The sequence below is a fragment of the Plecotus auritus genome (assembly GCF_963455305.1).
Source record: "Plecotus auritus genome assembly, chromosome: 15".
NCBI classification, from domain to species: domain Eukaryota; kingdom Metazoa; phylum Chordata; class Mammalia; order Chiroptera; family Vespertilionidae; genus Plecotus; species Plecotus auritus.
Window position 1 is genome coordinate 11,197,699 of NC_137781.1, and position 23,438 is coordinate 11,221,136.

General features: G+C 54.6%; 1 protein-coding gene and 1 long non-coding RNA gene across 6 annotated transcripts in view; one reads left to right on the forward strand and one right to left on the reverse strand.

Moving 5' to 3' along the window:
- The window catches only part of LOC308239189, a 56,849-nt gene that overhangs the window by 27,177 nt on the left and 6,234 nt on the right, over positions 1-23,438 (forward strand). The gene's annotated exons all lie outside the window — the stretch shown is intronic.
- Positions 1-23,438, reverse strand: part of RHCG (Rh family C glycoprotein) — a 30,117-nt gene that overhangs the window by 340 nt on the left and 6,339 nt on the right. The window contains exons 4-11 of one of the 5 annotated variants that reach the window (XM_080651841.1): positions 23,153-23,300; positions 22,108-22,274; positions 21,755-21,892; positions 21,425-21,561; positions 20,396-20,520; positions 20,082-20,155; positions 15,588-15,680; positions 13,104-14,342 (exon numbers count right to left, since the gene is read on the reverse strand). In XM_080651841.1, the coding sequence (XP_080507967.1) occupies positions 15,612-15,680; positions 20,082-20,155; positions 20,396-20,520; positions 21,425-21,561; positions 21,755-21,892; positions 22,108-22,274; positions 23,153-23,300 (858 nt within the window). In that variant the 3' untranslated portion in view covers positions 13,104-14,342; positions 15,588-15,611. Of the gene's footprint in view, positions 1-13,103; positions 14,343-15,581; positions 15,681-20,081; positions 20,156-20,395; positions 20,521-21,424; positions 21,562-21,754; positions 21,893-22,107; positions 22,275-23,152; positions 23,301-23,438 lie in introns of those variants that run through there. The other 4 variants (XM_080651840.1, XM_080651843.1, XM_080651844.1 and 1 more) reach the window with 4 other exon arrangements.

A 23,438-nucleotide genomic window follows, 5' to 3' on the forward strand; every position in this document is an offset into this window, starting at 1 on the left:
AAAAAAAAAAAGCATATGGCATCATAGGAACAAGGGAGTCTGGGCCCTGGCTGCAGCTCACACTGACCAATTGGACTCATCCGAGTTATTCACATCGATGGCATGTGTGATGTCAGGCACCACCACGGGGATTCGGGGCTCGGGATTCCTGAAGCCACCCCGCACACCTGGAGCCCCTGTGTGGCGGGCTGTGTTCTGGGATTCAGGACCTGCCAGGGCCCAGGAGGAGGCTTGGTGATCAGGCCAGGGGGGCCGCAGATCGGGCCATGGGGGCAGGCAGCGTGCCCTGCTCCATGGTGGGACTGCGCCCAGGTTCCGGGTGGAGGAAGACCTTCCGATCTCTTGCCACAGAAGCCTCTGAGGTCACAGGCTCTTTTTTTAAAAAAATTATTCATTTCAGAGAGGAAGGGAGAGGGAGAGAGAGATAGAAACATCAATGATGAGAGAGAATCATCAATCAGCTGCCTCCTGCACGCCCCCGACTGGGGATCGAGCCTGCAACCTGGGCATATGCCTTTGACTGGAATCGAACCCGGGACCCTTCAGTTGGCAGGCCGACGCCCTATCCACTGAGCCACACCAGCTAGAGCCTGGCTGCAGGCTCTTGATCTCCTGATCTTTGCCCCCTGAGGATCAGTAAATTAATCCACTGAAGAGGCCTGGTTGTGTTTGTCTCACTTCTAACACGCCCCCTGCCCACGCCTAGTCCCCTTTGTACACCCCAGGGCCTGAGAGACCGGACAAGACTAAAACCCACAGAGAGGTCAGAGGGGAGGGCCTGGCAATTAACCCCACATCCTGAGCTGGGTGGGGTCAGGGGTCACTGGGACGGGGAAAGGAGCTGGCCACCAGCTGCCACGCCCAGGAGGAGGCCTCCAGGGGCACCCACAGGTGGGGTTCCGGCTAGATCGCCCCCCCTCCCCTGAGCTGGGTAGAGAGAGGTCAGGAAGTTCTTGCTCCGGCTCCACCTCCCTGCACCAGCCCCCAGACCACTGAGAAGGAGCCTCTTTGCTTTGCTCCAGCACCATGGCCAGGGCCCACCCTGCTCCTCGGGGGCAGAGGGGGGAGCTCTTCCTGGGGTGGGACCCTGCCCCCCATCTCTGAGCAGCAGCTGATTCACCATCCCTCCCCACTCTCTACTTTTGGAGGAGAATAACCTGTGATAATTTTTTCTTCTTCTTTCTGGCAACTAATGGACTCCTTAAATAGCAAAAATTGCGGCCTGTAATTAAGATCTTGCTTTTTAAATGATTAATCATTGTAACCCCTTTGAGCAGCATCCTCGTTTCCACTCTTCTCACATTGAAATGCAGATCGTTGGCAAGGGAGGGAGGCGCTCCAAGCCACGGAGGAGCAATTAAACCTTCCCAGCTGTCACTCGTCCTCGGCTGCCTCCTGGCCTGTCCAGACGCCGCCACAGCCGCCACCGCCACCGTGGAGACAGCACAGGGTTAGCACCACACTCGCCAGTGGCCTTGCCAGGAGGGGGAGGGCGGGGGGGCCACCTGCAGGTCTGCCCCAAGCCTGACCCTGGCCCCTGGCTCTCAGAAACTCCTGGGAATGCAGATAACATTTGTTGAGCTCTTTCTCTTTAAAAAAAATATATATATATATATATATATATATATATATATATATATATATTGATTTCAGAGAAGAAGGGAGAGAGAGAAATATTACTGATGAGAGAGAATCCTTGATCGGCTGCCTCCTGCACGCCCCCTGCTGGGGATCGAGCTCATAACCAGGAAGGGCATGTACTCTTGACTGGAATCGAACCCAGGATCCTTCACTTCACAGGCCGACCCTCTATCCACTGAGCCAAACCGACCAGGGCTGTTGAGTACTTTGTTTTGTGTGTGTGTGTGTGTGTGTGTGTGTGTGTGTGTGTGTGTGTGTGTATTGAGCACTTTCTACACGCCCAGCACTTCAGCAATCAGATCTCTTTCAGTGTTCCCAGGAGCCATGGGCGAGAAGTATGCAGGAGACTCCTTTCCACAAAGGGGTGGATGGGAGGTTTCAATTCGCCAAATGAGTGAGCAGGGTTTCAAACAAGGTTGGGCTGATCCCAAACCAAGACCCCCGCTGACTCTTCTACGCAGTGGGTGGGAGGCCCCCGGGGCACCTCGCTGACCACGCAGGCGGGCATATACACACACAGTTCCTCACCAGCCCGCAACGCGCTGTCTGAGTTGATCGCCTGTAAGCCATCCTTGCAAACAAGGGCCGGCATTTACCAGCCCACAGAAGTGTTTCCAAGTTTTTCCTCCCTTTGAGGCAGACATGGACTGGCAACATGATTTTGGAATGATACATCGTTAGAGCTAGAAGGCGACTGGGGACACCCTGTGTCTGCACCCCTCGTCTTACTCAAGAGGACATTGGAGCCCTAGCCAGTTTGGCTCAGTGGATAGAGCGTCGGCCTAAGGACCAAAGGGTCCCAGGTTCGAACCAGTCAAGAGCACGTACCTCAGTTGTAGGCTCCTCCCTGACCTGGGCCCTGGTCAGGTCGTGTGTAGGAGGCAACCAATCCATGTGTCTCTCTCACATCGATGTTTCTCTCTGTCATTCCCTCTCTCTTCCACTCTCTCTAAAAATCAATGGAAAAATATCTTCAGGTGAAGATTAAAAAAAGAGAGAGAGAGAGAGAGGACACTGGGGCCAGAGGTTCAGGGACTTGGCCAAGTGGACACATCACATACACAGTCCTGAGCGGAAGGCTGGCCAGTCTCAGCTGCTCACGTATTCGTCGAATGAGCAAACCCAGGTCGGCACACGTCTGCCTTCAGGGCCCCGCTCTGCAAGCTTCCGAAGGGATTTGTGTGTGTATTTGAGGTGGTGGCGGTCGCTGGAGCATCCCCAGAAGCTGTTCCGGGGAAGAGGCAGGAGAGAGACCAGACTCAGGAGTGAACAGGCCGCCCTGTGTACGCGTGCAAGGTCCCTGGGCTGGGAAGGCTGAACGGCCGTGCGCTGCCGGCCACGCCACGATGTGTGCAACCAGCCAGGCAGGGACGCGCCCTTGTTAAGAGCCCGGACGCCGTATCCTGTGGGTGGGAGGCGGCACCTGCCCCACCACGGACAGTTTGGCAACTTACCACAAAGTCATGCCCTAGCCGGTTTGGTTCAGTGGATAGCGCGATGGCCCGCGGACTGGAGGATCCCGGGTTCGACTCCGCTCGAGGGCACATACCGGTTGCAGCCCCGTGCGGAAGGCAACCAGTCGATGTGTCTCTCTCACATCGATGTTTCTCTCTGTCTCTCCCCCTCCTTTTCACTCCCTCTAAAAATCAATGGAAAAATATGCTCGGATGAGGATGAACAAAAAACAAACACACAAACAAAACAAAGTCACACAGGCACCCGAGTTTGTCTCAGCAATCCCCCTTCTGGGGATGTATCCTACAGATACACTCACGCTGTTGAGAACTGACTTATGTTCACGGTTACTTTGTTGCCATGACATTTGTAAAAGCCAAATGTTGGCCCTAGCCGGTGTGGCTCCGTGGATAGAGCATCGGCCTGTGGACCGAAGGGTCCTGGGTTCGATTCTGGTCAAGGGCACGTACCTCGGTTGCGGGCTCCTCCCCATTCCAGGCCCTGGTCAGGGCTCGTGCAGGAGGCAACCAATCCACGTGTCTCTCTCACATCGATGTTTCTCTCTGCCTCTCCCTCTCTCTTGCACTCCCTCTAAAAATCAATGGAAAAATATCCTTGGATGAGGATTAAAAAAAAAAAAAAGGCAAAGGTCGAAACAATACTATGAAGCTGAGCAAAGGGAGGGAGAAATAGGAATACAAGTTTGCACTGGCTTGTTGATGTGTGCAGACACTCCAGAAGGATACATGAGAGATGGGGAACAGTTACTGTCTTTTTAGGGAGTCGTGAGAACAGATGGGGGGCACGGACAGGAAGGAGACCTCCCTGCAGATGTGACTTTTGTCCTGGGTGAAAGTATTAGCTACTCGGACAAGTTAAATACCAGCCATCTTCAGTGCCTTCAGCGATGCGGTCCATGCTTACACAGAGGCCCGCACCATGTCCTGCCCCGTCAGCTGGTCCTGGTTGTTCAAGGGCACACGCCCACCCCAGTGGGCACACACTCGCGCACCCGGTGCCCACGAGACGGCACCGCTGTGGCCTGTCTGTGGGAGCTGGGGAGCTCTCCCAGGTCCTCACACCCCCCATGGCCATACCCCCTCCCCCACGGTGGCGCTGAGTGGCACAACCCCTTCCCTGTGTCATGGTGGGGTGCAGGACCGGGAACGTGAGCCCCGGCTGTTCTGTGTCACATGGGATTGGACCCGGCTGTACGGGAACCACAGCCGGGTGGCTGGGATAGGCTTAAGCAGATACAGAGTCGTTCAGCTCACAGGGCAAGAGGGTGGAGGGTGGTCCCCGGCTGGCCCGTGGCTCAGTGACATCAGGCAGTGGGTTTGGCATCTCCGGTAGCCCTGGGACTTGAACCTCAGGCTCTCTCTTTGTTTTGCGATTTTAATGTATTTTTATTGATTTCAGAGAGGAAGGGAGAGGGGGAGAGAGAGAAACATCCATGATGAGAGAGAATCATGGATCGGCTGCCTCCTGCACGGCCCCTATTGGGGATCGAACCCACAACCCAGGCACGCGCCCTTGACTGGAATCGAACCCGGGATCCTTCAGTCCACAGGATGACACTCTATCCACTGAGCCAAACCAGCTAGGGCTTAATTTTTTTTTTAATCCTCACCCAAGTTTATGTTTATTGACTTGAGAGAGACAGATAGACAGACAACAATGTGAGCGAAACACCCATCGGCTGCCTCCCATACACACCCCAAGTGGGGATGGAGTCCGCAACCTTTTGGCGTTCGGGACGGGATGATGCTCCAACCCACTGAGCCACACGAGCCAGGAGAACCCCAGGCTCTCTGAATGCCGTCCCCTCAACACGCCTCACCCATGCCTTCAGGAGAAAGGACCAGTGACCCCTGACTCCGGCCACCCTGGCACCACACAGGCCTGGGAAGGAAGCCTGGCCGAGGCGGGGGATTGTGGCTCCCAGATGGCCTCCCTCCCACCCACCCCCCGCCCGGCCTCGCCTGGAGGAGAAGGGAGGGGACCCCACCGCATTCCTGGACAGGAGTAGGAGGGGGTCAGGCCCCCCAGCCCGTTCCCATCCTCCCCAGGAGGGCTGAATGCAGGGCCGCTTACAGTCACAATCGCCAAATTGTGACTGCAGGGGCTGCAGAGGCTGCAGAGGCCCAGGCCCGGCCGGGAAACACCTCCCGGCTGAAAGGAGGCGCGTCTGGAGGAACAGACGTCTTCATTCACAGGCGTCTGCAACCCCGTCTGGAGGCCCACAAAGCGCCCGTGCTCAGCGGGCCGGGCAGCCTTTATGTCGTCCCCCCTTTCATGTGGCAGCCAAAGCGTACAGGCCGCCCGGCGCCTCCCATCCCAGGGCCCTCGCAGAGGCAGCGCTGCAGCAGCGGCCTCCTGGGGGGCTTCACCTCCCAGGGCGGGGTGCCTAACCCAGTGCCAGCTCCACCCCTCCTGCCAACCTACCGCTGGGGGTTGGGGGGTTCCGGCTCACCCAGAGACAGGGTGGCCCCAGGCAGTCAGCTCTGAGCGGGGGCGGGGGGGGGGGTGCACCTGAGGCAGAAGAGGAGGGAACCTTGCCCTGGCCAGTGTGGCTCAGTGGATAGAGGGTCGGCCTGTGGGCTGAAGGGTTCCAGGTTCGATTCCGGTCAAGGGCACATGTTCAGGTTGTGGGCTCGATCCCCAGTAGGGAGCGTGCAGGAGGCAGCCAATTGATGATTCTCTCTTATCATTGACTAGAGGCCCGGTGCACAGATTTGTGTACATTGAAAGGAAATTAATTAGAAGGTGGCCAGCAGGGCAGGACTGGGCAAAGACAGGCTGGACATGCCCTGGAGCCAACCTCCTGCAGTCCCTCCCCGGCCATGTCTGCCCCCTGGTGGTCAGTGCGTATCATAGCTACCGGCCAGTTGGCTGGTCGACCTTTTATATATATAGATGTTTCTCTCTCTCTCCCCCTCTCCCTTCCTCTCTGAAATTAATAAAAATATTTTAAAAAAAAAGAAGAAGAGGGAAACTTGGTGCTCAGGAGGGGTTCTTAGCCTGGGGTCTGTGCCCACAGGGGAGGGGCATGTGACTCTCAAATCAGATGCAAATCCATGCACAGGGCCTTTTCCCGAGGAAGAGGGTCCCTATCCCCTCAGGTGCTCAGCCTTAGCGCTGGGTTCATGTAACCTCCCATTTTACAGATGGGAAAGCTGAGGCCCAGACAGCAGACGTGCCTTTCCCAAAGTCACACCAGCAATTTAGTGGTTGCACTTGGGCCTCTTCTCCCACCCAGAGACTCTGCTTGCTCAGAGGGATCCAGATTCAGGAGGACGGGCCCCCAGGAGAGTATGGAAGAGGGAGAGAGAGATAGACACATCAATGATGAGAAAGAATCATCGATCGGCTGCCTCCTGCACGCCCCACACTGGGGACTGAGCCCGCAACCTGGACATGTGCCCTGACTGGGAATCCAACTATGACCTCCTGATTCATAGGTTAATGCTCAACCACTGAGCCACACCGGCCGGGCTGTTATTAGCTTTTAAGGTGATAAATAAAAAACATGTTTGCTGTGAGAGCACAGGAGGGGATCAAGTGAAAAGCAAGACTCTTCCTCCCCCGTGACACCCCCACGCACTCTGCAGGGGACAGGATGGGAGTGGGGAGTCCTCTAGACAAGGCTTCCCTCACCCTCCCTCCCTTCGGCCGATGGGATTGGGGCTGTGGGCTGGCATCCTGCCTGCTCTGCCTGCTGGAGCCCATGGTGGCATCTCTTGGGAACATGCAGAAGGCGCAGGTCGCCGAAACCGGTTTGGCTCAGTGGATAGAGCGTCGGCCTGCGGACTGAAGGGTCCCGGGTTCGATTCCGGTCAAGGGCATGTACCTAGGTTGCGGGCACATCCCTAGTGGGAGGTGTGCAGGAGGCAGCTGATCGATGTTTCTCTCTCATCGATGTTTCTAGCTCTCTATCCCTCTCCCTTCCTCTCTGTAAAAAATCAATAAAATATATTAAAAAAAAAAGGCACAGGTCATTAGTGAAGCAGTGTCTCACACGTATGTGTACATAAGCACACATGCGTGCACATGCACAGTTCATGTGCCAGGTGTGGCTCCGGGTGTGTCCACGGGGCAGGCCAGCAATGTGAGCTTTTTTGTTTGTTTGTTTAATATGTGTTTATTGATTTCAGAGAAGAAGGGAGAGGGAGAGAGAGAGAGAGAGAGAGAGAGAGAGAAACAGAAACATCAATGATGAGAGAGAATCATTGATCGGCTGCCTGCTGCCTGCTGCCTGCTACCCGCCCCCTACTCGGGAACAAGCCTGCAACCCAGGCATGTGCCCTTTATGGGAATCGAACCCGGGACCCATTGGTCCCCAGGCCGACGCTCTACCCACTGAGCAAAACTGGCCAGGGCTGCGAGGTGAGCTTTCACTGCGGGTCAGAGAAGCTGGGATGCAAGTCGTGTGCTGCTCGCAGCCGTGGCACCTGTGGCCTGTGTGTGTGGATTCTCAGGGACTAAAGGGGGACATTCCAGCCGCAGGAGAAAGACAGACTGCCTGGCCCACGGGGGAGAGGTCGGAGGGGAGAGAGGAGGAGGTGGGCCAGACCCGCCCCTTTGTTTATTCAATGATCCATCCCTTCTAGCAAACATGGGCAGTGGTGTTTACCTTGTGGGCATTTAATTCTGTGCACAAATGCTCAAAATGTTTTTACTTAAAAATAGTGTACAGCCCGGCCGGTATGGCTCAGTGGTTGAGGGTTGACCTATGAACCCGGAGGTCACAGTTCGATTCCCAGTCAGGGCACCTGCCTGGGTTGCAGGTTTGATCCCCAGTAGGGGGTATGCAGCAGGCAGCCGATCAGTGATTCTCTCTTATCATTGATGTTTCTAACTCTCTCTCTCTCTTCCTTCCTCTCCAAAAATCACTAAAAAGATATTTTCAAAAAAGTAGGAAAAGAAAGAAAAATAGTGTACAGCCCTGGCTGGTGTGGCTCAGTGGATAAAGCGTCAGCCTGTGGACTGAAGAGTTCCGGGTTCGATTCTGGTCAAGGGCACATGCCCGGGGTTGTGGGCTCGATCGAGTACAGCAGGCAGTTGATCAATGATTCTCATCGTTGATGTTTCTATCTCTCTCCCCCTCTCCCTTCCTTTTTTTTTATTTTTTAATATATTTTATTGATTTTTTATAGAGTGGAAGGGAGAGGGATAGAGAGTTAGAAACATCGATGAGAGAGAAACATCGATCATCTGCCTCCTGCACACCTCCCACTGGGGATGTGCCTGCAACCAAGGTACATGCCCTTGACCGGAATCGAACCTGGGACCCTTCCATCCACAGGTTGATGCTCTATCCACTGAGCCAAACTGGTTAGGGCCTCCCTTCCTTTCTCTCTAAAAAAATCAATAAAAAATATATTTTTTAAAAAAAATAGTGTACAGCCCTGGCCGGTGTGCCTCTGTTGGTTGGAGCATCGTCTGAAACACCAAGGTTTCAGGTTCAATCCCCGGTCAGGGCGCATACAATAATCCCCCAGTGAATGCATAAATAAGTGCAACAACAAATCTCTCTCTCTCTCTCTCTCTCTCTCTCTCTCTCTCTCTCTCTCTCTGTCAAAAAAACAATAAAAAAAGAAATAAGACTATCCCAAGAAGAATAAGGTGATCATAAGCCTGACCCTTTGCAATTATATTCTTAGTTTCATAAAATTCTCCTGCAATTGTTATACCTAGGATCATAACAAAGCCTGCCTAAATTATATGTAATTATGTGAATTATACCTAAAACCCTGACGCGTTTCAATATTTGATGGGAAGACTCGATACTGTCAAGATGTCAATCCTTTCTAAATTAAAACACCTAGTCGATGCCGTGCCATTGAGACGGAATTCAGATGCTGATTCTAAAGTTCATTTGGAAGGGCAAACGTGAAAAGTTAACCAAGAAAATTTTGAGAGGGAAGAAGTGTTCTCAGGAGGCACAAACACACAAATAAAAGGACATATCGCCCTAGCTGGTTTGGCTCAGTGGATAGAGCACTGGCCTGCGGACTAAAGGGTCCCAGGTTCAATTCCAGCCAAGGGCACATGTCCAGATGGCGGGCTAGATCCTGCCCCCTCCCCCAAGTAGGGAATGTGCATGAGGCAGCCGATGAATGATTCTATCTCATCACTGATGTTTCTATCTCTCTCCCTTCCTCTCTGAAATCAATAAAAATATGTATATATTTTTAAAGAGGACATATTGGCCCTAACCGGTTTGGCTCAGTGGATGGAGCGTCGGCCTGCGGACTGAAGGGTCCCAGGTTCGATTCCGGACAAGGGCATGTACCTTGGTTGCGGGCACATCCCCAGTGGGGGGTGTGTGGGAGGCAGCTGATCGATGTTTCTCTCTCATCGGTGTTTCTAACTCTCTATTCCTCTCCCTTCCTCTCTGTAAAAAAATCAATAAAATATATTTAAAAAAATAAAAAGGACATATTGTAGCATACATTTTTGTTGCTGTTTGTTTTTTAAATATTTTTAATTGATTTTAGAAAGGAAGAGAGAGGGAGAGAAACATCGATGTGAGAGACAAACATCAATCGGTTGCCTCCTGTAACCGGGACCGAACCCGGAACCTGGGCATGTGCCCAGACTGAGAATTGAACCGGCAACCTTTGGGTGCACAGGGACCAACCGAGCCACATCGGCCAGGGTGTAGCACAGGTTTTAATGACATGGAATTAGAAACACCCCGAAGTGTTAAATAACGTAGAGGAATGGGTCTCAAACTGGAGCCAGCACAGGGGGCCCGACCGCCCCGTGTCTGACTCGGTGGGCTGGGGAGGAGGGACTCAAGGACTGTGCATTTTTAACAAGTTGGCAAGTGATGGCGGTGCGGCTGGTCGGGACCACACTTTGAGAACCACTGATTTAGAGCAAGCATGTCAAACTCAAAGGCTAACACGGGCCAAATAAACAAGGTTTAAGTTAACGTGGGCCACAAAAAAAGCACAAGCTTCAATTTTCATAGAAACGTAGGTTTATTTTGAAAAGTAGAGTATAAAATAGAAGAAGGGCAATGATGAAATTCATGTTTTCTTACATACCGTTATCTTGGCTGGGCCACAAAAATATTTGTTGTGGGCCGCATACGGCCCGCGGGCCGAGAGTTTGACATGCTGGATTTAGAGATTCTATTAGCAAATACTCTGAGTGAAAGGGAGGGGAAGAGACAGAGAGAAATATCGATGTGGAAGGGACACATCGATTGGTTGCCTCCCACACAAGGCCCAACCAGGGCAGGGATCGAGCCTGCAACTGAGGTACGTGCCCTTGACTGGAACCAAACCTGGGACCCTTCAGTCCACAGGCTGACACTCTGTCCACTGACCCACATTGGCCAGGGCCCCGTCCTTCATCTTAATAGGCCCTATAAGGACCTCCCAGAGCACACCCCCCAGCTGGAAGTTTCTGGAATGCTTGGGGAAAAGCCCCACACTGGGGGAGGATTCCCAAGGCCCCGGGCGCCCGCACCCCCCCACCTCCCCACCCCGCGCCCACACTCCGGGCCTGCCTGCTCTGGGGAGAAAGGCCCTGGTACCTCCCGTTTTCCCAGCCAGGCGGCCTGCGGTTCCCACATTATCACATGAATGGAACACAAGCCCCTGTCCACTCGAGCAAACAATTTGGCTAGCAAATTGACATAATTACGAGAGACAGAGAGGGGAGAGCGCCCCCCATCCGCGCCCCCCCGCAGGCGGCTCCCCGCAGCCCTCCTCCCGGCCTTTGTGGGCCCGGCGCCCCAGCCGATGAGCAGTCCCGTGGCCTTTTCAAGAGCCCTAAGTGATGGGCCCCCTTAATCTGATTACAATCTGCAGAGCCCTTCCAGCCCGCGCTAAAGGGCCGCTCTCAAGCACCCTGCTGGATGGTGTGTGCACAAGCATGCACACACACACACACACACACACACACACACACACATGCACGGCACCCACTCAGCCTGCAGGTGGAGGCCCTGCCTCTTCCCTCCACACGCCTGGGACTCCTGAGCGGCCCCAGCCGTGGCCCCAAGGCCCCATGCCCCTCAAGGGAGGCCCTAGCCCAGCCGGTATGGCTCAGTGGTTGAGCATCAACCCAGGAACCAAGGGGTCCCGGGTTCGATCCCCGTTCAGGGCACATGCCCCGGTTGCAGGCTCGATCCCAGTAGGGGGTACACAGGAGGCAGCCTATGTTTCTCTCTCATCATTGTTTCTATCCCTCAATCCCTCTCCCTTCCTCGCTCTCTAAAACAAAAATAAATAAATAAAAAATCAATAAAGACATTTTAAAAAATAAAAAAAAGGGAGGCCTTAAACTTCAGATACACACAGGGGCTGAGGCCGCCCCTCGCACCCTGGGGTCGCGTGAGCTCGGGATGTCCACGGAGGGAGACAAGCCGCCCAGGCCAGGGGCACACTCACACCCCTGGGCGCACACCTCCCCACCTCCCAGCCCTCCTCAGGGCCACCCCCCCGACCACCCCAGCGGCCCACCCCACGGGGGCAGCCCTCACCCACAGCAGCCTTATTTCAGGGGCCCCTCTGGCGGCAGCTCCCAGGGGATTAGGCCCGCAGGCGGCCTGGACGGGGCTCAGGCACAGGCTGCTGGGACCGGCCCCCCTGGGAACGCAGCCCCAGGGCTGCCGTCAATGGCCTCCGCCTCCTCATCCACTTTGTAGCTGTTAATCCCCAGGATCAGCCGCAATGGCCCTGTTTCCCATACTCGCTTCTGGCGCTCAGGCCCCGGCCAGGCCCCCCACCCCGAACGGAGCCCTTCAGCTCCGGATGAGAGTGGGATGGGGGCAAATCTGAGGCCAATGCACACGGGAGCAGAGGAGGGAGCTGTGCCCTTGTTAGCTAAGCACCCCCACCCCGGGAGATGCAAGTGGGTCCCCAGTGACCCCAGCCCGACAGGGGTGTGTATGATGCTCTCCCGCAGGGGGGCTGGGAGGTCAGCACACAGGGCGGGGCAGGCATTCAGCGTGGAACCCAGCGCATCCTTTGAGTCGGGAATGGGTGGGGACTTGGCGTACAGTCGTCAAACACGCAGATGGGGCACCGTCTGGGGGTGCCCCCCTGCAGCCCTGCGGGCAACTCCAGGCTCAGCAATGCTCCGAGAGGCCCTTCACGGCTGCTTTGCCAAGACAAGATTCCCAGTTGCCAGCATTTTAAAGACTTCATCCCCAACCCGGCCGGGGTGACTCAGTGGTTGAGCGGCTACCTATGAACCAGGAGGTCACAGGTGCTGGCTTGACCCCCAGTAGGAGGCGTGCAGGAGGCAGCCAATCAGTGATTCTCTCTCATCATTGATGTTTCTCTCTCTCCCTTCCTCTCTGACATCAATAAAATATATTTTAAAAAATGAATAAAGCCCTAGCCGGTTTGGCTCAGTGAATAGAGCGTTGGCTTGCGTTCTGAAGGGTCCCAGGTTCGATTCCGGCCAAGGGCACATGCCTGGGTTTTGGGCTCGATCCCCAGAAGGGGGCGTGCAGGAGGCAGCCAATCAGTGATTCTTGTCATTGATGTTTCTATCTCTCTATCCCTCTCCCTTCCTCTCTGAAATCAATAAAAATATTTTAAAAAATGAATAAAGACCTCACCCCCGATCATGTGGCCCACATATAGTCGGCAACCGGGTGTGTCCAGATCAGTCTCAACATAGAGGGGTGGTGACTGCCTGGCCCTGCCCTGGGTGCCCTCCCTGCATGGCCCCCACACCCAGGTCACATAATCGGGGGAAGGCCCCCCAGCCCCCACAAAGCCTGGTCTGAGGTTGAGGCTAGTGCTGCTGTCAGGGAGACTGCTGGCTGCCCTGGCATGCGGGCTTGGGGCACCTCCTGGCCGCTGCACCTCCCCTCTCCCTCGCCCACAGGCCCCTCCTCGGGGCCCTCCTGGGCGTGCCTGGAGCCCTATCAGCTGAAATCAAAGCGCCGGCCCCTCCCCAGCGCGCACCCCTCCGCGCACCCCGCCGCGCAAGGCGCACCTCCTCCTTTGTCACAATGTTTTTCACTCGGCGAAGCAAACTGTCCAATTAGAGCCGGGGCCCTCCGGCTTCCATCTTTGCCGACGTTTAATTAACATGCTCCTCTTGGCAGCTGCTGACAAGTTCTAGAAACAGGTTGCAAAGGGTTTTTGTCTTCCCCAGCATGGAAAATGAGGGGTGTTCCTCGCCGGCACATGAATAGGTTGCGTTGCGGCTCCCTCCTCTCCTCCTCCTCCTCCTCCTCCTCCTCCTCCTCCACCCCTTTGGCAAGGGGAGTGATGCCTGAGTGTGTGTGTGAGTGTGTGTGTGTGTGTGTGTGTGTGTGTGAATTGTGACGGGGCGGGGAGGGCGGATTTGCAGGCAAGAGAGACCCTCTCTGCCCTTTCCCCTCACCCCTTCTTCTCGGGGGGTCTTTGCGCCTCAAAAGATCTGGATTCTGCTTCTTAGTCCCCAGCTGCCACACTTGCCTCACTTCTCTTTCCCTCGATTCCCATCCCTGTGTCTCTGCCCATGCTGTCGCTTTGCCAGCTTTCTGGTAAACTCCTATTCAGCCTCCAAAAGCCTACTCAGGGGACCCACTCTGGGAAGCCACCTGGGCACAGGAGGCATGGCGGTTTCACATGGGTGCGTTTCTGGGATGGCTAATGTGAAGTCAGAAGGGGCTTTGGGGACACACCCAAGTCCCCAAGCTGAGCCTTGCCAGGTTGGCTCCGGGCAAGGGCCGGCTTCAGCACCCCAAATTCTTCCCCCGAAGCCTGGGATAATTTCCCTTGCAGCTTGGATGGCAGCTTGGGGGGTGAGCAGTCAGGACTGGGGCTGGAAGCCAGGTCTCTGCCTCCCGTTCTCCCTCAAACTGTTGCAGCATTCGCACCCATCTTACAAAGAACGCCTAAGAACATTTATTCACAGAGGCCGCCGTGGGCCTAGGCCGCAGAGAGGTCTGGGGGAGGGGGGCAGGGAGCATGGTTGTGCAGGCCGAGAACCCAGCAGCTGGGGGCTGGCAGTCAAGTTGTCACCTAAGAGCGCTGGGTCCACTTCCAGGGTCAGCCCCGCTCCTGCCTGAATGAGGACCCCTGGTGGCCGGCTTCCTGCAGCCGGAACCTGGCCTGTCTGCCCACTTTGTCTACGCCTCCTCCTCCTCCATTTCCAGGCAGCGAAGGGGAGATTGGGGGGCAGCGCCCTGGGCCATGCCAGCGGCGGGGTGCTGTTCCCCTTGCTTTTGTGTGCCTAGCTTGGCCGGCACCGCTCCTCCTGGGCACCAGGACTATCTGTGGAGCCTGCAGAGAGAGAGCCAAGAGCAGGGGCCACAGTCAGGTCCTGCTTAGCCCCATGGGGCAGCTTTCCCTTTAGGGGTGCGGTGAGCACTGGAAGCCACGGGTCACAGCCTGGCTTTTCTCTTTCCTTAAACCCCCAGGTCCTCTCCTGCCACATCACTCAGCCTTTGCCCCAGACTGGCCTCCAGGAGGGCAAATAAATAATGATAACAAGAGCAATGATAATAACCCAGAAAGACCCAGTTCATCCGCTTGTGAGCTGTGTGACCAGGAAACTTGGAACCTCCCTGAGCCTTCACTCCCTCGTCTATTCAAGGAAGGGGAGGCCCTGGCCGGTTTGGCTCAGTGGATAGAGCATCGGCCTGCGGACCCGAAGGATCCCAGGTTCAAGTCCGGTTAAGGGCACATACCACGGTTGCAGGCACGTGTAGGAGGCAACCAATCAATGTGTTTCTCCCACATCGATGTTTCTCTCTGTCTTTCTCTCTCTCTTCCACGCTCTCTGAAAACCAATGGAAAAATATCCGCAGGTGAGGAAAAATAAGTAAATAAATGAAGGGAGGGGAGTAATTGCACCCGTTTTGTGGGGGGTCTCTGGAGGGTTAGATGCAGAAGGCTGGAGAAAGGGCTCGGTGCCTCCCCAGAGGGGCAGGAAATGTCAGTTGATAGAATGGAGGAGGGAAGGAAGGGTCTTGCTTGAGTTATGGATTGAATAGAGCCAGTCCTGTCCTCCCCACTTTTATAAATGAGACTCAGGCCTGGCCGGCATGGCTCAGTGGTTGAGCATCGACCTATTATTGAGCCTGCTCTATCTCCAGGAGGTCACGGTTTGATTCCCGGTCAGGGCACATGCCCGGGTCGCGGGCTCGATCCCCAGCAGGAGGTGTAAGGAGGCAGCCGATCGATGATTCTCTCTGATCATTGGTGTTTCTATTTCTCTCTTCCTCTCCCTTCCTCTCTGAAATCAATAAAAATATATTTAAAAATAAAAGTAAAGGAGACTGAGTCCCTGGAGAGAAGAGAGCCTCAAAGACACTCGGCTGTGAAGCAGCAAAGCCATCATTCATTCCAGTCCCGTGTGTGCCACGCGGTCTGACCACGAGCGTCTCTCCCACCACCAGCGTGCCCACTCCACTCCAGGCAGGAGGGTTATATTCTATTTCTTTGATGCTTTCTCTTTGCCCCTTTGCTGGTGGTATCTGATTCCCAGGACTGGGCCCCCACTGGGAAAACCATGCTCACCTTTACCTGCTTCTCACCTGCCCTGGGAGCTCAGGGCTCTGGTGCCTTGAGGGTAGAGTCCTCAGGATGTGAGGCAGCGTTCTTGGGCTCCTCCGGCACCTGCAGAGAGAGGAGGCAGCTCAGAGGAGGACTCGGAGGACCGGGCCCAGGGCTGGGCGGGTGTCCCTCATGGAACTAGAACAGCCTGGGCAAGTTGGGAGCCGCAAATGGTGTGTGGTGGGCGCCACCTAGTGGTCACCGTGTAGATTGCACTCCGAGGAACAGGGCAGTCTTGACTGTGTGTACCAAGCCCCTAGTTCACGTCCGCCACTGTCCAGGGTGCTGGGCACTGCAGGATGAGACGGAGCGATGGGAAGGCATTCGAGTGTTGTAAATGCACACGAGAGGCTGATAACCCGGCCTGGGGGATTCCGGTTGTGCTGAATCCACTTGTGTGCCCGATGAGAGGCAAGACGGCATGATAAGCTCCCTGAACTGCAGGCAGGCAGCTCCAAAAGTGAGGTGAGGGCCCTAGCCCGTTTGGCTCAGTGGATAGATAGAGCTTCAGCCTGCAGACTGAAGGGTTCCAGGTTCGATTCCGGTCAAGGGCATGTACCTCCATTGCAGGCTCAACCCCTGGCCCCGGTCAGGGCATGTGTGGGAGGCAACCAATCGATGTATCTCTCTCACATTGATGTTTCTCTCTCGCACTCCCTCTCCCTTTCAGTCTCTCTGAAAATCAATAGAAAAATAAAAATATATATGTATTACTAAATAAATACAAGTAGCCCTAGCTGGTTTTGCTCAGTGGATAGAGCATCAGCCTTCGGACTGAAGGGTCCCTGGTTCGATTCCAGTCAAGGGCACATGCCCAGGTTGCGGGCTCAATCCCCAGTGGGGGGCATGCAGGAGGCAGCCAATCAATGATTCTCTACCATCATTGATGTTTCTATTCCTCTCTCCCTTCCTCTCTGAAATCAATAAAAATATATTTTTTAAAAATAAATGAATACAAATAGCCCTGACCGGTTTGGCTCAGTGGATAGAACGTTGGCCTGTGAGGGTTTGATTCCAGTCAAGGGCATGTACCTTGATTGCAGGCACATCCCCAGTAGGGGGTGTGCAGGAGGCAGCTGATCAATGTATCCCTCTCATTGATGTTTCTAACTCTCTATCCCGCTCCCTTCTTCTCTGTAAAAAAATCAATTAAAAATAAATAAATACAAATAAAATAAATCAATGGAAAAATATCCTCGGTTGAGGATTAACAAACAAAAAGTAAGGTGGGGGAGGCCAGAAGTGGATCTGTCAGTTGTGTGGGGTGGAGAGGGTCAGCCGTGCCTTGGGATTTAATCCTAAAGACTGCTATCTCCCTCCTCCCTCTGGGAAGTCATCTTCTAGATTAACCTCCCAAAGTCCAGCCCAACAGTGGCTCACTTCCTCGGGCACAGAATTCTATTACTCATATCAGAGTGCGGCTGAAGGGTATACAGCAGGAAAAAGGTGTGAACTTAGAATCCTAGATAATAAAAGGCTAATATGCAAAATGACTGAACGGTGGAGCAATCAGTCACTATGACGTGCACTGACCACCAGGGGGCAGACGCTCAATGCAGGAGCTGCCCCCTGGTGGTCAGTGTGCTCCCACAGGGGGAGCTCCGCTCAGCCAGAAGCCAGGCTCAGCGGTGGTGGTGGGAGCTTCTCCCACCTCTGCAGCAGTGGTAAGGATGTCTGACTGCTGGCTTAGGCCCACTAAGCCGGCAGTTGGACATCCCCCGAGGACTCCTGGACTGCGAGAGGGTGCAGTCCGGGCTAAGGGACATCCCCCTCCAGTGCACGAATTTCATGCACCAAACCTCTAGCAAATTATAATGATCAAAACAGAACCTGGAGCAAATATCTATATAAGGGAATTGATGGTGTTTTTTTTTTAGTTTGTTTCATTAGCATTAAATCCATGTGGGTTGTAACTGTGGTGTCTAAAATAGTTTAAGTTCTGACTTTAAATATAGACTGAAAACAATTATGCTGCTAAAAAAGAGAGTTTAGTAAGAATTAATGAAACCGAACACTTCTTGTGACAGATAATGAGTAGGAGCAGGGGACCAAATTGGGTGTAATACCATCTCGGATATATAAGAAAAATCTAGGCAGATCATTAAAAAAAAAAAAAAAAGACTTGAGCCCTAGCCGGTTTGGCTCAGTGGATAGAGCATTGGCCTGTGGACTGAAGGGTCCTGGGTTCAATTCCGGTCAAGGGTACATGCCTGTGTTGCAGGCTCGGTCCCCAGTGTGGGGTGTGCAGGAGGCAGCCAATCAATGATTCTCTCTCATCACTGATGTTTCTATCTCTCTCCCTCTCCCTTCCTCTCTGAAATCAATTAAAAAAAAAGACTTGAAGGAAATATATTAAAAATATTAACAGTACTTGAATGAGGGTGATGGGATTTCTTTCTATTTTTCTTTATTTCCAGATTTTCTTTAATGAGCTTCTATTCGTTTTATAACTTAAAAAGTTAATTTAAAGAGAGTGATTTTAAAAGGTGTATGTATTAGTTACATACAAAACTGGTTTATAGTGGATATTAGTTAAAATTACCCTTGTCCTGGCTGGTGTGGCTAAGTGGTTAGAGTGGCTAAGTGGTTAGACCCTGCTACCAAAGGGTCATGGGTTCGATTCCTGTTCAAGGAAACATACTGGGTTGCAGGTTCGATCCTCGATCCTGGTCGGGGCACATCTGGAAGGCAACCAACCAATCGATGTGTCTCACTCACATGGATGTTTCTCTCTCTCTCTGCCCCTCCCACCTTTCCACTCTCTCTAAAAATCAGTAGATTAAAAAACAAAATTACCCTGAAAATCTTGGTATGGTTTTAAAAATACAGAACCAGCCCGACCTGAGTGGCTCAGTGGTTGAGCGTCGACCTATGAACCAGGAGGTCATGGTTCGATTCCCGGTCAGGGCCCAGGCCCAGGTTGCAGGCTCAATCCCCAGTGTGGGGCGTGCAGGAGGCAGCTAATCGATGATTCTCTTTTATCATTGATGTTTCTCTTTCTCTCTCTCTCTCTCTCTCTCTCTCTCTCTCTATATATATATATATATATATATATATATATATATATTTCTCTCTCTCTCTTCTTCTCTGAAATCAATAAAAAATATATTTTAAAAATACAGAACCAAAAGAAAGGCCGTGATGGGCAGACCCTCATATCAGGGGCCACAGACACAGGCTAGGTCCCTGTCTTTGTCATGAGGGGAAGCACAGGAGACAAGGAGGGACCCCTGCCATCCTCCGTCATCTAACAAACCCAGGTAAACACCTCCCATATGATTCCTGGGGCGGAAGGACTGCCCGAAGTCACAGGGAGCCCAGATCATGGCCTGTTTTAGAAGACATCCCACAACTTTTAGGTTCTGGAATGATGTTTGCAGGTTGGGTTTCTGCACAGGCACCCCCAGCAGCTCTGGCAGGAGCTGGGAGGGAGCCTGCCCCCTAGAGGGAGCCCTGCTCCTGGGGGGCGGGGGGCGGGGCCTGCTTTTGGGAACAGGCTCTGGAGGCAGACATGCTCCCCCTGAGTTCGGATTCACATGGGACAAGTTCTCAGGGGATGCTGATGGGGACCCCACTTTCGGATTCAGTGGTCCCCACTCTTTTTGTGGCCACGCCCCACCTAAGCATCTCTAACATCCTGATGCCCTCCCCCGACATATAATTCTTATTATTCAAAAAGTGAGCTCCTATTCGCGTGGAGGAAGCCTCGAAGGCCATGAACTTGGTCTAAACAAGCTTCCCAAGAACATGGCATGCATGAGAGAGGAAAATAAAAGGACGAAAGGACAGTGGAAGGACTGAGGAAGAAATCACTAAGAAATTGTTTAAAAAATAAGAATAATATGAAGTGATATAAAAAACTAGCAAATAAAGTTTCAAAACATAGACTAGAGAACTGAAATGCATAAATATGTCACCATATATATTTATAGACTGTACATGAGGCCCCGAGAACCAGAAGAAATGTAAAAAGTTCACTGTTTTTTGTTAATTTTTATAATATATTTTTATTGAGTTTAGAGAGGAAGGGAGAGGGAGAGAGAGATAGAAACATCAATGAAGAGAGAGAATCATTGATCAGCTGCCTCCTGCACGCCCCCCACTGGGGATCAAGCTCAACCCAGGCATGTGCCCTTGACCAGAATTGAACCCGGGACCCTTCAGTCCGCAGGTCGACGCTCTATCTACTGAGCCTAACTGGCTAGGGCAAAAGTTCACTGTTAGTAACTCATTCTCAAATTGCCCCCCTTAAAAATCAAATTGCCCCCCTATGGGGCATGTGCCCCACATTGGCAACCATTGCTCTCTAGATAAAAGCCTTCAACCCCAGGAGACACAGCCTCCGGCTCTGTCCCCACCCCTTAGCACCTGGCTCCCCAGGTCCCAGCTCCGGGGAGAGGGGAGACAGCGTCCTTGTGCGGGGGGTGGGGTTTGCGGGTGGGGGGATAAGTCCAGAGAACTCACCTCCCAATAGACAGCATCCTCGAAGCAGTTCTCATCAGAAGCTTGGCCCCAGATGGGTAATTTCAAAATGCCTCCTAAGGAACGTCAGAGGTCACAAGAGGTCAGGACGCACTTCCTCTCGGCCTAACCCAGCCCTTTCCCTCAGCGGGGACAGCTCCTCCAGCCCTATAGCCATGGGAGGAGAGTCAAAGGGTCCCGGTGGCTCCCGGCTGACCTCTGGTACAAATTCTTGGGCGCCCCCCCACCCCCCCCTCCCCACCACCACAGAGCGTCACGTTGGCCCCGCCTCTCCTGACCCAGCCACTCACGCTCACCCACAATGAGGCCGCCCACCAGGGCCATGGCCAGGGACACGAAGATGCCTGCGGCCTGGAAACTGCCCTGCAGGCTGGAGGACCAGTCAGTCTTGAAGCCTCCAAAGTCAAAGGCGTGGGCAAGCCTGGGGTGGGGAGACAGGAGGCAGGTCAGGGCCCCTCAGGGAGGCCACGCAACCACGTGCCGCCACTCCACAGAGGGGAGCGGGTGCCAGTGTTCAACACGCCCTAGGCCTCAGCCTTGTCATCTGCAAAATGGGGACATCGGGGAGATCAGACGGTCTCAGACGTTAGTGGAAGGACGGAGCTTGGGGAGAGAGACCCATGAAAAAGAGTTGTCCAGTTGGGGAAGGACCAGAAGAGAGACACGGTCTTGGTCCCCTGCATCTCCTCCATCTGTACCCTCCTTTTTTAAAAAATATACTTTTATTGATGTCAGAGAGGAAAGCAGAGGGGGAGAGAGAGAGAAACATCAATGATGAGAGAGAATCATGGATCAGCTGCCTCCTGCACACCCCACACTGGGGATCCAGCCTGCAACCCTGGCATGTGCCCTGACCAGGAATCAAACCGTGGCCCCGCCTCTCCCCAAGGCCCCGCCCCTACCCAGCTCCACCACCCAGACTGCTGGGCCCGCCTCTCACAGGGCTCTGCCCCACATCCGGCCCTTCATCCAGGCCCTGCCCCAGCCTACCTCACCACCCAGCCAGGGGTGGGCAAACTTTTTGACTCGAGGGCCACAATGGGTTCTTAAACTGGACCGGAGGGCCGGAACAAAAGCATGGATGGAGTGTTTGTGTGAACTAATATAAATTCAAAGTAAAGGAGCAGAGGGGAGAGCAAGAGAACCCTCCACTCTTTCGGCTCCGCGGGCCGGATAGAACAGCCGAATGGGCCGGATCCGGCCCGCGGGCCGTAGTTTGCCCACGGCTGACCCAGACACTGCCCCTGGGCCGTGTTTAAACTGTGGTTCATAGGTCAACGCTCAACCACTGAGCCACTGAGCCACGCTGGCCTGGCCATACGTACCCTTCCTGTCCATAAACTTGACTGTTGGCGCAGGCCGCCGTCACAGCACCCACGATGCCGCCTATGACGCCAGGCATGCCATGCAGGTTGTGGATGCCACACGTGTCCTGGATCCGTAGGCGGGACTCCAGGAATGGCTGGGGAAGGAGGGGGGGGGTGCTGCTCAGGCTGAGAGCTAAGGCTGGGGGTGGGGAGGCCAGGATTCTGGAGGTCCCAATACAGAGACCCAGGATTCTCCAGCCTCCTGCTCCGCCATCCCCCCCGCCCCCCCCGCATCCCCGCCCCGATCCGTGATCAGGAATAGTGACTCCAATGTGCTCCGGGCCTCACCGACAGGTACACAAAGCCCAGCGTGGAGACGATGCCGCAGATGAAGCCGACAATGAGCGAGCCGTAAGGCATGAGCATCATCTCGGCGGCGGTGCCCACGGCCACCCCTCCGGCCAGCGTGGCGTTCTGGATGTGCACCTGGGCAGGGCGGGCAGAGCGGGCGGGAAGTCAGTCCTCCCACAGGCAGAGCTCTGCCGAAAACCAGCTGTGCAATCGGGACAGAGCATTTCCCTCTCAGCCTCAGTCTCTTCACCCCCACAATGGGTGCAATGATCCTTATGCTGCCTGCTTCACAGAGTCCTTGGCAGCTGCACCCCTCCCCAGGCCCCCACTGCCCCCCACCCGTGGCTCACCATGTCCAGCTTGCCCTTCTTGTGCAGGGCGCTGGACAGCGCCACCGCGGTCAGCACGCAGGCTGCCAATGAGCAGTAGGTGTTGATGGCCGCTCGGTGCTGGGCGTCTCCGTGATTGGACACAGCCGAGTTGAAGCTGGGCCAGTACATCCAGAGGAAGAGGGTGCCTGGCCAGACCAGATGGGGCCGGGGGCGGGAGAAGAGGCGTTAGATGGCTGGGCCATGCCGAGCTGTCTCCCACCCCTGTCACTGTACTCATGCTGGGGGCTCTCCTTGAAGGCCCTCCCTGCCTCGCTCACTACCTCACCCCTACTAACCTTCCTCTGCGCCCCAGGAAGTCTACCCCAACCCGTGACTGAGCCAGCCACCTGCCTCCACCTGCTCCCACCGCGCCACGGGGAGTCTTTCTCTCTGGGGGGCCGGCTGGGGGAGGTTATCTCTGAATGCAGGGCTAGGTTTTGTTGTTGTTGCTAATCCTCACCCGAGGATATATTTCCGTTGATTTTTAGGGAGAGTGGAAGGGAAGGAGAGACAGAGAGAAAGATCGATGTGAGAGAGACACATCCCTTGGTTGCCTCCTGCCCGAGCCCCAACCAGGGCCTGGGCCAGGGAGGAGCCTGCAACCGAGGTACGTGCCCTTGACCGGAATCGAACCCGGGACCCTTCGGTCCACAGGCCGACGCTCTATCCACTGAGCCAAACCGGCTAGGTTTTAAGAGACCAGAGTGGGTGGCTGACGTGTGTTCTCTGGAATGAACGGGCACAGGGAGGAGATGGAGCACCCGCCCTGGCCCCAGGATGGGTACCGCAGTGTCTGCCCTGGGGCATCCTAGGGAAAACGCAGGGTGGCTGCCCACGCATCGAATCGGGGGTTCTGGAAGGGTCTGTGAGCAACCTCCCTGGGCCCTTTCCCACCGGGAACTGGCAGTGACCGCCATGTGGAGGTCAGTGTGACCACAGTGGCCTCGGCTCCTCATGACGGCCCCCACCCACCATGGTGGCCCTCCGTCATCATGTGGGCCCTCAATCCCTATGGCAGCCTCACCGATCATGGCAAAGAGGTCCGAGTGGTACACAGCGCTCTGCCTGCCCTTGCTCTGGTACAGGTTGGGCCGGTAGAGGATCCAGGTCACTGTGAGCCCAAAGTAGGCGCCGAATGTGTGGATGGTCATGGAGCCTCCTGCGTCCTTCACCTTGGGTACCAGGGGCTGGTCAGGCTCTGATGCCCTCTCCCACCACCCCCCACGCCCTCGCCACGCCACGCACAGACGATGCCCAGCTGTCTCTGACTTCACGAGCTATGGAATGGAGCCTGGGGCTCCCACAGACCA